The sequence below is a fragment of the Lepidochelys kempii genome, chromosome 20 (genome assembly GCF_965140285.1).
Source record: "Lepidochelys kempii isolate rLepKem1 chromosome 20, rLepKem1.hap1, whole genome shotgun sequence".
NCBI lineage: Eukaryota > Metazoa > Chordata > Testudines > Cheloniidae > Lepidochelys > Lepidochelys kempii.
The window spans coordinates 3,703,649-3,719,643 of NC_136399.1; the positions used below are offsets into that span (position 1 = coordinate 3,703,649).

The 15,995-nt window shown below is 60.5% G+C and overlaps 2 protein-coding genes across 2 annotated transcripts in view; one reads left to right on the top strand and one right to left on the bottom strand.

The window, feature by feature from the left end:
* The window catches only part of R3HDM2 (R3H domain containing 2), a 218,916-nt gene that overhangs the window by 107,158 nt on the left and 95,763 nt on the right, over positions 1-15,995 (bottom strand). The gene's annotated exons all lie outside the window — the stretch shown is intronic.
* LOC140900792 (inhibin beta C chain) lies at positions 1,575-6,888 on the top strand. Its single transcript, XM_073318623.2, has 2 exons — positions 1,575-2,114; positions 5,254-6,888. The coding sequence occupies exons 1-2, from the start codon at positions 1,757-1,759 to the stop codon at positions 5,994-5,996; spliced, it is 1,101 nt and encodes a 366-aa protein (XP_073174724.1). The 5' UTR covers positions 1,575-1,756; the 3' UTR covers positions 5,997-6,888.

A 15,995-nucleotide genomic window follows, 5' to 3' on the forward strand; every position in this document is an offset into this window, starting at 1 on the left:
ACTGCCCCCCTCCAGCCCCACACTGTTCCCCCCCCGCTCTCTTAGCCCCCCACTGCAGCCCCCCAACCCACTACCCCCTGCCCCACCTCTCTTCTCCAGCCCCCCACTGTCCCCCCGCTCCAGCCCCCCACTGTTCCACCCCCCACTCTCTTAGCCCCCAGCCCGCGCTCCAGCCCCCACTGTTCCACCATCCACTGCTCTCTTAGCTCCCCGCTCCAGCCCCCCCACCCTACTACCCCCCCGCTCCAGCCCCCCCGCTCTCTCAGCCCCCGCTGTTCCACCCCCCTGCTCTTAGCCCCCACTGCAGCCCCCCCACTGTTCCGCCTCCAGTGCCCCCCATGCCCACTGATCCAGCCCCTCACTGTTCAATCCATCCAGCTCTCCCCACCACTACTCTTGCCCCCACTTCCTGACCCCCACTACTCCAGTCCCCCCTGCTCCACACCACCTGCTGCCCCAGCCCCCGTTTCCATTTTTATTTTTTCAACAAAAAAACCCAAGAGCATTTTTGACCAAAACGAAAAATGTGTTTTATCAGAAGTGTGTTTCAATGGAAAAAACTACGCCAGCTCTGAGGAGGCCCTGCCCCGCCCCCAGGCCAGCTGGGTAAAACTGGTTGATCCCCACCCACACACACACACACACCCCCCAATCAAAAGGTAGTTGTTGGCATCCACCTGAAATCCTCTGCCCTGCCGGTCCCGGCGGCCGCAGCCCGAGGCCTCGGCCTGGTTTACCACACAGCTCCAGCGCTCCGGGGGTGAAAGCTTTACAGCCCTGAGTGCCGGAGCCAGGCGACTCTAAGCCCCAGCGTAGACGTAGCCAGGTCGGTGGTGCCTGCGACAGAAAGACCTGCTGCATCGTTGCAGGAAGCGTCTACCCGCGCCAGAGATGCGTAGATACGGCCCCGCGCTCGGCGTGCTCCACTAGTGTATCTACACCAGCATGCTGCCCTGGCAGAGCGCTCCTAGTGTGGATGCGGCTTGTACCCTTGTCAGTCTAGCCACCTGCGTCTGCACTAGGGGCTTTTGGCAACACAGCTCTGTCGGCCGCAGATCACAACCCCATCCCGCCCCCGACCGCGGTAGTCGTGCCAGCAACAGACTGCAAAGCAGACCCAGCCTGAGATGTGGGAAACCTCTCCTCGAGCTACAGCCCCTCGCTCTCCTACGCTGGGAGCTGCTGCCTGCCAATTACTCTTTGCCATACCCAGACTGCAAGCTCTTCGGGGCAGACGCTGGCTATGTGCATTTGTGCAGTGCCCGGCCCAATGGGGCCCTGACCTGACTGGCACCTGTAGTCGCTATCCCGATACAAATGTAATAGTTACGCACCGACTCCTGTGTTCGGTCCCAAATCAGCCACGCTTTCAGCCTTTTTTTTTTTTTTTAAATTGATCTTGGCTACTAAGTCACAAAACCCAGCCAGATCCAGCAGGACCCCAAACGCACCTCTCCCCCAGGTCTACCTTAACATCTCCAAAATCTGTGTCCTGTGGGAACGTTCTTGTGGGATCAGAGGGACAGTTTATCTGCACTGGGATCAGCCAATATTTGCGTCAGAGGCAGTGAACCGGCTTCCCAGTAATCCAGGAGTGGAGCTGTGAAATCAGCTCACAGAAGTGCAGCCTCCACGGTGGCTTTTACCCTCCCGGCACTGACTTTGTGGGGCTCCTTTTCCGGACGGGAACCCAGCTCCGTTGCCGTGGTGGTACCAGGCCTTGCCCTGTTCGAGGAAATCAGCTTGCTGGCTCCCGATGCTCTTTGCCTGTGGGGATCAGAAGGAGATGGCCGCCGTGCAAGCCCTCCTGCTTTTAATGCTCATCGGAGTAGCCGAGCCCGGGGCAGGTCGATGCCCTGCCTGCGAGATGGCAGCCCTGGACCCAGAGGTGCAGAAGTCGTTCCTCATTGAGCTAGCAAAGCAGAGGATTCTTTCCAAGCTGCATTTGAAGGAGCGACCCAATGTGACCCAGCCGGTCTCCAGCGCTGGCCTGCTGACAGCTCTGGCGAGGCTACGTGTCAGGTGCACGAACCCGAGCATCACGTTGGAGATGCCAAACCGGAGCCCCAAGACTGATGTGCAAGAGTATGAGATTCTCAGCTTTGCTGAGCCAGGTCTGTAAGGTCTCCCGGGGTGTCTCAAGGGGTGCGGCAGGGGCATAGCGAGGGACAGAGACATCCGCCAAGAAGGGCCTCTGCATGAGGGCATTTTACCCCATTGCAACCCCAAAAGGGCGCAGGAACAAAAATCAGTCCCCCGAGCACTTACATCCACAAACACATAATAGTAGTTCACTGTCAAACTGGGGGAGAGTATCTAGCAGGGTCCTGCAGGGCTCAGCCCTTGGTCTGGCGCTAGTCAATATTTTCATCAGTGACTTCGGTAACGGAGCGGAGGGAATGCTCCTACAACTTGCGGATGACATCACTGTGGGAGGGGTTGCAAGCTTTGGCGTTCGGGTTTCGAATTCAAAATGACCTTGACAAATCAGAGGATTGATCTGAAATCAACAAGATGCAATTTGAGGGGGGAGGGATAGCTCAGTGGTTTGAGCATTGGCCTGCTAAACCCAGGGTTGTGAGTTCAATCCTTGAGGGGGCCATTTAGGGATCTGGGGCAAAAATTGGGGATTGGTCCTGCTTTGAGCAGGGGGTTGGACTAGATGACCTCCCGAGGTCCCTTCCAACCCTCACATTCTATGATTCTATGATAAGGCCAGAGGGCAAAGTACTTCACTAAGGAAGGAAAAATCAAACGCACAACTACACGGGGAACTGGCGAGGCAATTGTACTGCTCAAAAGGATCGAGGGGTGGAATGGGTCACAAATTAACTACTTGAAAATCCCTCTGACCCGGTAGCTCAAAGCTAGACGGGAGAGGATCTAATGTAACTCTGTGGAGAGAGCACAGGGGGCGCTAGATGGCTGGGGAGTGCCGCTGTCCAACAGCTGCCGTGTTCCACCCCAGATGCAGCTCCATTTTCAGAGGGCATTGCTGAGTAGCTTGTAAAGTGCTATGGGATCCTATCCTTCAATATCCCAGTATAAAACAGGATTAATTTCTCCTTCCATGGAAATTCAGCCACTTTTGGGGTGGAACACAGCCCAGACTCTCCCTCAGCAGCACTAACCCACAGGGTTCTTAGGTGGAGGAGGTGAAGATCAATGTATCCAGCTGAAATACCAGGCGCTTGGAATAACAAGCGACTTTCCAATGGGGAATTTAGCCAGCGCCCCGGGGGCTGACACCCCCGGCCTCCTTCCATTATATACTCAAAACACCATCAGCTCTTTAGCACCTATAGATGAAGACTGTGTGTCCGGTGAAAGCCAGCACCGTGCCCCCTAGCCCTCTGCCAAGTGCTCGCTTGGCCCAGACTGAGAAGACCACCAAAGCCCTGGGCTTTCCTTGGCAGGCTCCAACCCACAGACTCACTCGCACCTGCCGGCTTAGCTCACCAGCGGGCCGCCCACGGCCGGCGCAGAAGTCTCTTGGTAATGGTTTTGGCTGGGCACAGAGGTGTCTGAAGTGCAGCCAGCAAGACGGCTGCCGGGCCCGGCCCTTGTGTCTATTTTTCCATGGATGTCACTTTGCCTGTGGAAGGAGCTGTTGGCCAGGGAGCCTCGGCGGTATTGTGTCTGTGCACCCACAGAGGCAGGTCTGGACGCCCCGTGCCTGTGTGGGATAGGCAAGCCCGCTGGCCAAAGGAATGACACGCTGCGTTAGGAAAACGGCCCAGAACGGTGCTCCTCCGCAATCCGTTGTAGCCTGATCCAGGCCAGGCCAGAAAATCTCCTAGCACAAAGATGTGGCTGCAGGGAGGCAATGAACATGCACCATGGCCCAGCCCCTCAATCCATCCTCTAGAGCGGCCCGGGGGGGGGGGCAAACTTTTTGGCCTCAGGGCCCCATCGGGGTTCCAAAACTGTATGGAGGGCCAGGTAGGGAAGGCTGTGCCTCCCCAAACAGCCTGGCCCCCACCCCCTATCTGCCCCCTCCCACTTCCCACCCCCTGACTGACCCCCTCAGAACTCCCCACCCATCCAATCCCCCCTGCTTCTTGTCCCCTGACCGCCCCCTCCCGGGACCCCCCGCCCCGAACCACCCTCCCCGGGCCCCACCTCCTATCCAACCCCCCCGCTTCCTGCCCCCTGACAGCCCCACCCCCTATCCACATCCCTGCCCCCTGACAGCCCCCCCCCCCCGGACTCCCACACCTATCCAACCCCCCCTGTTCCCCGTCCCCTGACCGCCCCCGCCCAGAACCTCTGCCCCATCCAACCGCCCCCTGCTCCCTGTCCCCTGACTGCCCCCCAGGACTCCCTGCCCCTTATCCAACCCCCCCACCCCCTTACCAGGCTGCTCAGAGCAGCAGGACTGGCAGCCGCCCCGCCCAGCCAGAGCCAGCCACGCCACCGCGCTGCCCGGCAGGAGCTCGCAGCCCCGTCACCCGGAGCTCTGGCGACACAGTGAGCTGAGGCTGCAGGGGAGGGGCCGGGGGCGAGCCTCCCCGGCCGGGAGCTCAAGGGCCAGGCAGGACAGTCCCGCGGGCCAGATGTGGCCCGCGGGCCATAGTTTTCCCACCTCTGGATTAGATCCAGAGGCAAAGAAAGGGATTTTTCTTTTTGTATTTAGATCCGCAATGCCGGGAGAACAATGATCTTCCATTTCTAGGCGGCGTCTCCTGGGGATCTCGGAATAGCAGCCATACACAAGGATCACATCATCCTCTGCTGAAATGCAGCTGCCTCTGGGGTGGGATAAAAGAGCACAGTAACAAAGCACAGCGATTTAGGCAGCAGGACGTGGAAAATGGGTCAGATCCTCAGCTGGTGTCAGTGTAGCTTCATTAAAGTCAATGAGGTTTGGCACCAGCTGAGGATCTGGCCCCATATCTTTCTCCAGCTTGACCAGCAAAGGGAATTTAGGAAAGGAATTTGACCAGGACACCAGAATTACCAGCCTAGCCTAGATTCTGCTGCTCACCACTGGGGTAAGTCTGGAGGCAAAGGAAAACGTAGGGTCACCCCAGCTGTGGCATATCACGGTTGGTGGAGTCCCGCACCATGGCCCCAGGGCTGTGTTTCACATTAATGCAGTGGTCTCCTGTTCCCTCTAGTCCAGTTCCCCCCATCCTCAATAGAAAGGGCACTCCTGCCCCCCCTCTAACGCCAGCCTAGCCCGGCGTAAACGTGGAGACCTCATGGGCTTCATTTCCTAATGCCCCCCCCCCCTTGCTGCTTTGTCTGCAGGGCCCTCCGCTCCCAACAGGACGCGTCTGCACTTCCACTTCACCCAGGATGCCGGCAGAAGCGTGCAAATCCTCCACGCCAACATGTACGTGTTCCTGGCAGCCCCCGGCGGCCCCGGGCGCAGGCTCACGGCGAAGCTGCTGTTGTCCGAGCCGGGCGATGCAAACCCGACGCTGGTTGGCAGGAGGCCGCTGGAGGTGAAGCGGGGAGGCTGGGCCGCGGTGGAGGTGAGGGCAGCTGTCCAGAGCTTCTTCAGCAAAGGCGGCCAGAGGCTAACCGCAGAGCTGGAGCTTGAAGGAAGCCTGGAGCCTGCCCTGCTTCTCAGCAACAGCGAGTCTCACTGGCCGTTCATGGTGGCCACGGCCCGGGCCAGTCCCCGACACCGGATTCGCCGCCGGGCCATCGAGTGCAATAGCAAGTCCCGGACATGCTGCAGGAAGCAGTTCTTCATTGACTTCAAGGAGATCGGCTGGGAGGGCTGGATCATCCAGCCGGAGGGCTACCACATGAACTACTGCACGGGGCAGTGCCCCATTCACGTGGCCAGCATGCCCGGCCTGGCCTCCTCCTTCCACACAGCCATCCTGAATCTCATGAAGGCCAACGACGCGCACGCCACCGTCAGCTCCTGCTGCGTCCCCACGAGCCGCCGGCCCCTCTCCCTGCTCTACTACAACCAGGACAGCAACGTCATCAAGACCGACATCCCCGACATGATCGTGGACGCCTGCGGCTGCACCTAACCCTCTGCCCAGCGCACACACAGCTGCCTTTGCACTGAGCGAGTCTTCCCTCGAACCGGGACTGGACAGAGATTCCCCCGCCGAGGTCCTGTTCCCACTGGTCCTGCTGTTGGAATTCACGTCCTTCACATACGGGACTGATTGTGCTGGTGAACCGTGCCGTGTCAAGTCTCTCCGGAGGACAGGTACAGCAATCTCACCCCCCATCCAACGGCCTCCCTCCACCCTTCCCCAGGGAAGAGGAGAGAGCTCTGAGCGGACGCCAGCCAGGGGCCCTTTGCAGCCATGGGTTCTGCAATGTGAAGACCCGCCCTGTAGGGAATTTGGACCAAGCCCCCCGTCCTCAGAGACCGCCGTGGGGGGAATGCCGGGCAGGGTCAGAGAGGAGCTCAGTGCTGCCTAGACAAATTCAGACAGGAGGCAAGCAGGCGTAAATTCTTCATGGGGCGAGTAACAAGCCACTGGCACAATTTGCCGAGGGCCGTGGCAGATTTGCCATTTTGAAATGGGGACTGGATGATTTTCCAAAAGCTTTGCTCTAGGAACGATGGGTAGGGATGCTATCCAGGGGCTCAGATGAGACGGTCACAAGGGGCCCTTCTGGCCTTGGGATCTCTGATCTGTGGCTGAGTGGGGCAGGGAACAGAGGGCCACACCACGTCACTTGGCACTGAATCGGAGCTGCAGCCTGGGATGCCAGCTGGCGTGCACCGAGTTCTGTGGAACCAGGAGAGCGCTCTGGGGTGAGGGGTGAGCTGGTCCCGACGGGAGGGACGCAGCCCGGCTTCTCTGTCCGTAAGGCGCCCGCAGCCCTTTAAGATATCTGTTCCTCCCGCCCTGAGCAGCCTCTGTCCTGTGCACTCAATAAAATGCTGTATCTGTGTGTGCGTGACCTCCTCATCAGCTAGCAAGTCACTCCCCATCCCCACACGCGGATCCCAGTCCTGCCCCCGCCCCTTTGGGGGGCTGCCATGGTGCAAGACAACTGACCTGGCTAGCCAAGGATGCCTTCAACGTGAAGGTGTTCCCAGGTGGCACAGATCTGGCACAGCCCTGGGGTAGGGGCTTGGGGTGGGGACGTGCTGTCACAGAGTCCAGGGCTCTGGTTACAGGCAGGCAGGTAGCCTGAGCCTAGCAGCTCCCCGCCCTGCCAGCCAGGTCATCTGCATTTTCACTGACCATTTCCCTCTCCACCGATTGGTTCCCTGGATTCAAATTCAAACCCTCGGCCGTTACAGGAGCAGGGCCTGGATCCTGTCCCAAAGAGACACAGTCACCCCACAACAGGGTCTCACAGCTGGTATCCTGGAGAACCCCAACGACCAGCCAGCCCCACCCCTCCTGGGTCTGCACAGGGATCTGGGCCATAGGCAGGGCGAGGGGCTTCATCCCTGGGACCCTCACCCAGCTCACACAGCCCCTCAGCATCTGAGGCTGCACCACCCAGGGCCTGACAACAGTTCTCTCTGTCCCAGGATCTCGCCACCCCAGGAATGTCTCCCCATTGACCGTCACCTTCCACACAGACATATAGGTTGGGGTCAGGAGTGGGAGCCTGTCCACCTCCCCACCCATCTGGCTGATGGAGTCTACGGCCTTGGGACCCAGCAAGGGAGCTAGACACCGGGGCTTTTCCGCAGGGTCCCCCTGGTTCAAATCGCCAGCCTGCTCAAAGGCAGTGAGGTGGCATCCACATCCCCCCCTCCTCAACCAGGGGCAGCAATTTAGTCTCGAGGTTCCCTGCGGAACTGGCCCCCCGGGGTCTATCCCCACTCACCCCTGAGGGGCCCCCTAGGCCTCTCCGCTCCCCCACCGCCAACTCATGCTGCTGCTGCTTCTGCAGCTCTTTCTCGGGCTCTCGCTGGCTCTCACGGTCCTCTCGCTCTCTGGGACTCAGCTCCAATCCCGTCCGTCTCGGATCCCCTGATGGGGAGCCCGATTGTGAAGACCCCCGTCTGGTCGGGGACAGGAGTCTTGGGGGTGCCTGGCTCCCACTCCAGCTGCTCCCAGATCCTGCTATAGCCCCATTTGGGGTCAGGAATCTGCTCCTTAGGGCGGTCACTCTAGCTGCACAATGAACTGTGCTTTGATGAACTTTCCAATGCTCAACCCTCTCTTTCTGCACAGGGTTACAATGTCCTTCTTAAGGAGACAGTGACAGGCCACCACTCCACTCTTCCCAAGTTGTTGTGGACTCACAGGCCTGTGTGCTCTCAGCTCCCCACGGTTTCCAGGGAGAACCCCTAGTGTGCCAGCCCTTCTCAAGGTCACCCCATTACTGCACAGTCCTTCTCGCTGGTCACACACTCCCAGGGGTTAACCGCCCCCCAAAACCGGTCCTCTCTGAGCCTTCAGCACGCCTGGTCCTCGTCAATCCCCCTTCGTTTTACTGATCTCCAGTCACTTACTGCAGGAAGCGCCATCCGCGGGGTGCAGTACATCCCACCGCTAACACCAGCTGTCACGGCGTCCCCAGGCGATGCTCTGGGACGGCTCCCTACGAAGTCAGGCAGGACTCTGGGGAAGTCTCCTCTCTTTGAGCAGCCTGTCTGCAGGACACACAGCTCACACAGCTTCCACCTTCCTGGGTCTGACCTCGGAGCATTCAGCATCCTCTGCCCCTCCGTGCGCTTCCCATAGCGAGTCCGCCCAGGCAGGGTCCTGGGGAAGCCAGAGGATCCTGCCCCCCAACTCCACAGGCAGATGTGACTCTCAGCCAGCCAGTAAAACAGAAGGTTTATTAGACGACAGGAACATGGTTTAACACAGAGCTTGTAGGTGCATAGAACAGGACCCCTCAGCCGGGTCCATTTTGGGGGGCAGTGAGCCAGACAACCACGTCTGCACGTCACTCCATGTCCCAGCCAGCCCCAAAACTGAAACTCTCTCCAGGCCCTCCTCCTCTGGGCTTTGTCCCTTTCCTGGGCCAGGAGGTCACCGGATTCCTTTGTTCTCCAACCCTTCAGCTCTCACCTTGCAGAGGGGAAGGGCCCAGGCCATCAGTTGCCAGGAGATAGAGTGTCACCATTTATGTACCCTGGTTTTTTGCTCTGCAAACAAATCAGATCTGCAACAAATCTGCAACAATCACACCCCCTTATCCCACCACCTAGAGACTTAAGAAATGCATAGGGGAAACTGAGGCACCCCCACAGTATTCAGAGGAAACATTAAGAACAGTCCCGCTTCGTCACACGTGCCTAGGGCATTCTCAGCGGGATTCTCTGGGGCTCATGCCCATGAGCGAGAGTTGAAGGAAGCCCCCAGTTCCGTTGGCCGCACGTGCACAGTGGGCAGGTGGCATGGGCCAGCCCAAGGCAGCTTTGCTGCCCTCAGCTACCAGCCTGGCTGCCAGACCTTCTGCCTAGTGCGGTCCCCTGCAAACTGGCGACCGGTTCCAAAATCCAGCCGGTGCCAGGAGCCACCGCGCAGCGCCCAGCGGGCACCGGGAGCTGAGCTTGGGGCAGGCCTGCCGCAAGGGGCCCACTAACCCACTGTGGCAACCCCCACCTGCCAGCCATTCCCCATCGGGCCAGGCAGGCTCGGCCTCACACGCCAGGGCCTGCCCTGATTCCAGGGGCTACTCAAGAGGCTGCTGCGAGCTCCCAAAGCCTCAGGTGGCTGGGGACCTGCTAGCTCCTGCAGCAGGCTCTTGCTGTCTGCTTCTGGGGCAAGTCTCCTGGGGGACACGTCCAGAGGGGCAGCGCTCGGGGGCTTGAGACTGTGGATCCTGGCTCTCTGCAGCTGGGCCACTGGGGGCGGAGAGGGGGCGTAGCGGGGATGGTCAGAGCTATTGCCAATTGCCGCTTGCTCAGCGTGCATCCACGCACCCAAACAGCACACCAAGGGGTGCCAAGCCACCCGGGGGGCAAAAGTCCTCCCGCAGCTGGGCAAACATGCTCCGTCGATCAGATTTTTTTTTTTTTTTTTTTTTGGCGAGACGGGGTTTCAGGGGTCCTGAGGACAGCACGCAGCTGGTTCAGGGACGCTCGGCTCTGGGTCTGACACTCGCACACGGTCCCCAAGTGGGGACAACCAGACTGGTCCCCTGCAGAGCTTCCGGCTTGGGGCCCTCTCAGCGTGGCTTGGCTCCGGGCTCCTCGCCTCGGCCCCCAGCTCTCAGTGGGATGGGCCTTCCCCTGACTGGGGCCCAGCACCACTCCCGGGGTAGGGGGTGTTTCCCTCTCTGCTTGGGCTCCTTGCCGGAGACCCTCCAGCCCCGGGAATGAGCTGCCCCATGCCTGCCCTGCTTGGAGGGGAGGGGGCAGGACAACCGGCAGATCGGGTGTTGAAATGGGGCCGTTCCTCCTGCTGGGAAACCTGGGGTGACCCAAGGCTGGGCTCCATGCGGAGTGCCTCGCTGCCACCTGGACCGCAGGCCCCAGGCTCCCCCTCAGGCCAGCAGATGCAGCTAGGGAGGAAGGGTTGGAGGGCGGCCCCGCGGGGCTGACACGGGAGTACTGGGCTGGGTTCTGCTCTCCCCTGCAGGTTTCAACGCGACTTCTCCATTACCCTACTCCTGTGCTTGGCACAGGGCTAGGATATAAGCCACCTCCCAGCTTCACCTAGTCCAGACCCTGCTCATCCCTAGGCATAAATTACAGCAGCCTCAGGGCTCTGATTTCTGCTCTGCCCCCCCCGCCCCCGGAACAAAGAATACCCATAATTCAGTGCATTGCAGCCATGCCCCTGATCCACCCCATACACCAGGGACAAGGTTGGTGCCGGGATCTTACGCAAGCTCCACACTGGTCAGGGAGGCTCCCATGCAGGGGCAATTCCTAGGGGCCATTTCCCCTGTGTTAGGGCCCCTTTAGAGTGCTGGAGCGGGACAAAGGTTCCTGGATACAATGGAGAATCCAGACTCCTGGCTGTACTGGAGTCACTCCAGATTTGCACCAGTGTAAATAAGATGTTATCAGTGTAGCAATTCATCCTGGCAAAAGGGGCTAGACTGGCAGCTCCCGCTAACATCCCTGTTTATCCAGAGAGCCCTGCAAGGCCAGGATGGAGAACATGGACATTTCTTTATTATTATTACGGGGGGAAGGGGGAGATGCATGACTCAGTTTCCCCATTCCCTTTGGATTGTCAACCCTAGGGAAGGAAGGGGTTAATTCCTCCTCACAGCCTGGATGGGAAGGGTTGGGCTGCTAGTCCAGGTGGCTGGCTGGGCTGGGCTGACTGAAGGAGAACTGGCCCCATGTGCATGGTGGCCTGGACAATAAGGTAGGGTTGCTAACTTTCTAATTGCACAAAACACCCTTGCCCCGCGGCTACCATGAGGCCCCGCCCCTTCTCAGGGGCCCCACCCCCCTCCCTCCATCGCTCGCTCTCCTCCACCCTCACTCACTTTCACTATGCTGGGGCAGGGGGTTGGAATGTGGAAGGGGGTGAGGGCTCTTGGGTGGGGCCAGAAATGAGGGGTTCAGGTTGCGGGAGGGGGCTCTGGGCTGGGGCAGCGGGTTAGGATGTGGGAGAGGGTGCGGGCTCTGGGAGGGGGCACAGAGCTGGGGCAGGGGGTTGGGGTATGGGATCTGGGAGGAAGTTAGGGTGCAGGACGGGGTCCGACCTGGGCATGGGGTTCGGGTGGGGGTGTGGGGTCTGGGAGGGAGTTAGGGTGCAGGAACGGGTTCCGACCTGGGACAGGCGGTTCGGGGTGTGGTCTCCAGCCAGGCGGTGCTTACTTCAGGCAGCTCCCGGTTGGTGGCACAGTGGGGCTAAGGCAGGCTCCCTGCCTACCCTGGCTCCACGCTGCTCCCAGAAGCGGCCGGCATGTCCCTGCGGCCCCTAGGTGGAGGTGAGGCCAGGCGACTCTGTGCAGTGCTCGCACCTGCAGGCACCGCCCCCACAGCTCCCATTGTCTGCAGTTCCCGGCCAATGGGAGCTGCAGAGCCGGCACCTGGGGCAGGGGCAGCACGCAGAGCTCACTGATCGCACCTGTGCCTAGGAGCCAGAGGGAGATGTTGCTGCTTCTTGGAGCTGCATGGAGCCAGCTAGGGAGCCTGCCAGCCCCGCGCCAACCAGACTTCTCATGGCCCAGTCCGCAGCGCTGTCCAGAGCCACCAGGGTCCCTTTTCAACCGGGCTTTATGGTCGAAAACCGGACGCCTGGCAACTCTACATCAAAGGCCAGAGAAGTTGCGGAAGCAGCACCTGGAAAGCAAGGACTGAGAGGTGAGGAAGGACAGGGGTTAAGATCTCTCCCTGCAGCACCGAGAAGGAGATGAATGCTGGAGCTTTGGCTCGCGGGGCCGGTGATGCTCCCAGAGCAGACTCTCGGCCCAGCTCTGCTCTGACCAGAGAGCCCCCAAAGGCTGGATTCCAGCTGACCAGCTGCAGTCTCTGCCCCGGGGCTGGGCCCATCTGGGCTCCCTGGAGAGCCGGGAACCCCAGGTGCGAGAGCCCGAGGGCCCCATCCCCGGGCAGTGAAGCTGCAAGGCTCAGCTTTGTAAAAAAATGGAAGATCCAGAACACTTGGTGTGCAGACACGTGTCCCCTGGACGGGGAGAGGGGAGGGCCGTCCCCACGACCCCTTCAGTCCCAAGCCTCTCCGCTGGGGTGCTCCTTTGGGCCACGTGCGGCTGAGCGAGCCCAAGAAAGCCGAGTTCCCAGCTGCGGCCGGAGGCAGCTTCCAGCCCTTCACAAGCGGGCTGGGGTCTCTGCCCGGGGTCTAAAGAGGTGGGAAATGTCGCAGGCCTGGCTGGCTCAGGGAAAAGTCGTCTCTGGGGGACGTGCCCCTGTGGACGGAGCACTCTCGAAGTGGAGTGTTTCCTTCCCACTTTCCTGGGTTCACCGTCACAAAACGTTCCAAACCTCCATCCCCCCCCGAATTTCCACTCCATGGACATTTCAACTCTTCATCCCCATTCGGGCCGAAACCTCATTTCGGATGTTGGACCTCATGGCTTCTGACCCATCCCGGCCACCAGTATCGGTTCACACAGACCCCCATCTCTGCAGCCCCCCAGCCCCCAGGCCAGGCCAATGTTCCGCAGTTCAGTTCCCTAACAAGAGCCGCGGCCAGCTGCGCCCGCGGCCCATGGCAGCGAATCGAAGCCAGATTCCACAATGTTTCCCCGCTTATCTCACTGGACCAGGGGCAGGCTGACTAGATAAGGGGGGGATGTGTCTGTGTGTGGCAGGGGGAGGGAGGCAAAGGTTATTCTGGCCAGTCCAACACCCGGGACCCATTATGTAATCTTACGGGCGTCCGTCCTCACAGCTTGGCTGTCACTTACACCTGGGCGCAAGGGGCCCCTGCCCTGAGGACACCATACAGCAGCTAACCTGGTGCAAAGGTGCTAGGGGAGGAGGTGTCCCCCGTGCCCCCAGGAAAACCCCCACGCAGAAGGCCCTGCCCTGCCTCCACAGCAGGAAGTGCTGGGGGCAAGGGCAGGAGGGGGCGTGACTGGACCTGCACCCCAACCAGGGGCCACACTTTAGGGCGAAGTTGGCCAGTGCTGGGGCCACACCAGCCCCTGAATGAGCAAGGCACAAGCCGGTCCCTGTGCAGGGAGGAAGCTATAGCTTTGAGGCCCCCCTCCCCCCCCGCAGACGCCCCGATGCAAAGGTCCTGGGAGCGGCACTGGGCCTGTAGCCGGCGGCACCGAGGCGAGAATGGGAGCCCTGCTCCTGTGTTGGAGGCCACGGTCCAGGCCTGCGGCTACGCTGTGCCACTGGGCACCTGCCCTCTGGCAGGGGGGAAGTTAAAGGGAGTCCAGACCAAGTCAGCAGCCTTCTGCACGCCCACCCTAAGCAGAGGCCTGCGTCGGGGGAAGCTGCCAAGAGAAGAGCAAAGCAGCAGCCCGGCTCCCATCTCAGAGGGCCTGGCTGGCCCAGGCTTCCGGCTGGCAACCCCCGGCTTCGCTCGGAGTTGCAATCCCGCTCCTCCGGGTACAGCCCTGCACTGGCCAGGGCCCCGCGTCCCCTTCGAGGACTCGCCCGTCTCCTGGCTTGACCCACCTCCCAGGGGCACCGGGTTGAGGCCGATTGTGCCCAGAGAGCTCCAACTCCTCCCTGACTGGGGGGATCTGGCCCCGCAGCGGCCCCTGGAACAGACTGTTCCTTATGCCCACGCAGCGCGCGGCACGGCTCCCCGAGTCCATCACAGCCCTAGCTGTGCAGCATTTGCTCAGCCTTGCAGCTCTGGAAGTCCCCAGTTCAATCCCTGCTGCGTCGGCCAAGCGGGCACCTGCCCCTTGCAAAGGCACCTGGAGCGGGCCCCTGGTGACCCTATCGCTCCATGGCCTGGCTGGAAAGCTCCTGGCCCAGCCAGGCCTCAGCCCTGCCCATCGCGGGGGGGGGCAGCGTCCAGGGGCCCGAGGCCGGTCCTGTACGTCAGGGGATCGATGCCATCTGGGGCCCAAGGCCGGGTTTGCGCAAAGCCGAAGGGATGTTGTGTTTTTATTTATCCCTCCCTGTCTGTGTTTGTTCAACAAACAGCTTCTCTGCGGCCAGGGATGCTGGGAAGGATCCCATGCCGAGTCGCCCGGAGCCCTGCGGGTGGACAACATGGACCCTCTATCCTGCCTCAACTGGGCAGCGGCTCTGCGTGGCAGAAGGAGTCCGTAAGGTTAAAAGCCGGGCTGGTGCATTATGATCATCTTGTCTGACCTCTTGGGGAATGATTATTATTGCAGTAGCACCTCTAACCTCCATTGTGCTGGGTGCCAAAGGGCTCACAGGCTAAGCAGACAAAGGTTGGGAGGGGAAACTGAGGCATGGAGTGGGCAAGTGACTTGCCCCAGGCCCTACAGTGGCTCAGTGACAGAGGACTCCTGGGCCCTGGGCTGTAATGGTTCTAGCTTCCAGCCATGGGCGCTTATCCTGCCCTGTCTGGCATCCGAGAGCCCCGTCCTGGCAGGAGCATTCACCCCATGGAGGCATCGATTGAGGCCCAGCTGTGCCTTCTCTCTACGGGATGCGCCGGAGTCCCTCCGTGCTGGGTGCGTTCTCCAGCCTTCAGTCTGTGCGTGTCGCTCTTTCGTCTTCTGCTCACCGACTCGAAGCCAGCATGTGCCTTGTAGCCCCCCTGGCGGCGTCTACATCGCACACAAAGGCTGGGATTTGATGCAGGTGTGCCAAGCCCCCCTTCGTCCGCACACAAATCAGTCTGTGCACTCAGGATCCAGGTCGTAGGACCCTGCTGGGGGGTGGGTCCAAGCCCTCTCGCTCTGCAGTGCGGACGCAGCACAAGCCGCAGACCTGAGCCGGAAGGGCTGCGTAGTGTAGCATGGATGCTGGGAGGGGGCACTCTACCAGCAGGCGAGGCATATGGCTGGAGTATTTATAGCCCTCACGCGCTTCCCGTGCAGAGTGATTCAGAACCAAAGGGGCTGCGTTTGGCTTTACGTGTGAACGAGGGGCTAGAAAGGAAGCTGAAAGCCAGCAGGGCACAGGGCTGTTCTGCACGGGCAGAATCAATAACAGCCGCAGCAGCCATCTCTGCTTCTGGAGAGCGATCCTGAGGTGTTTCACAAACCGGGCTCCAAAAGGCAGCCACCTCTGGGGCTGGGCCTGGCAGCTGTTTGCACAGGGATCCCTCGCCCAGCGCTGAGATGCGGCCACCTCTGGGGTGAGACACAGCAGCTGTTTATAGATCATTCCATTCATCACTGACATGCAGCTGCCTCTGGGGTGGGGTACAGCAGCCGTTTAAAAGCCAGACCCCACCACCCTACAACGGCTTTGGATAAGAAGTGAAGGAAATCCCCATCTCCAGCAGCGGCGGGTAAGGTGCGGCAGCCAGAGCTCCTCTCTGCCAACAGGACCCCAGGGTCTCTAATAGCCAAAGGTTATTCCCTCTTCTCTGCCATTCGGCACGTGCGGAGCGCCCCCTAGGGGCAGCGCGCTCCATGCTGACTCTATGTGGCGGGAAGTGCTCTATTTTAAGCCCGTTTTCATTGGGTTCTCAGCAGCAATTTCCTGTGCGCAATGTTCCTAGAGCGCTGTTAAAAGTCCGGTCGGCAGCACAGCACGGCTGAGCCAGGCTCCCTGC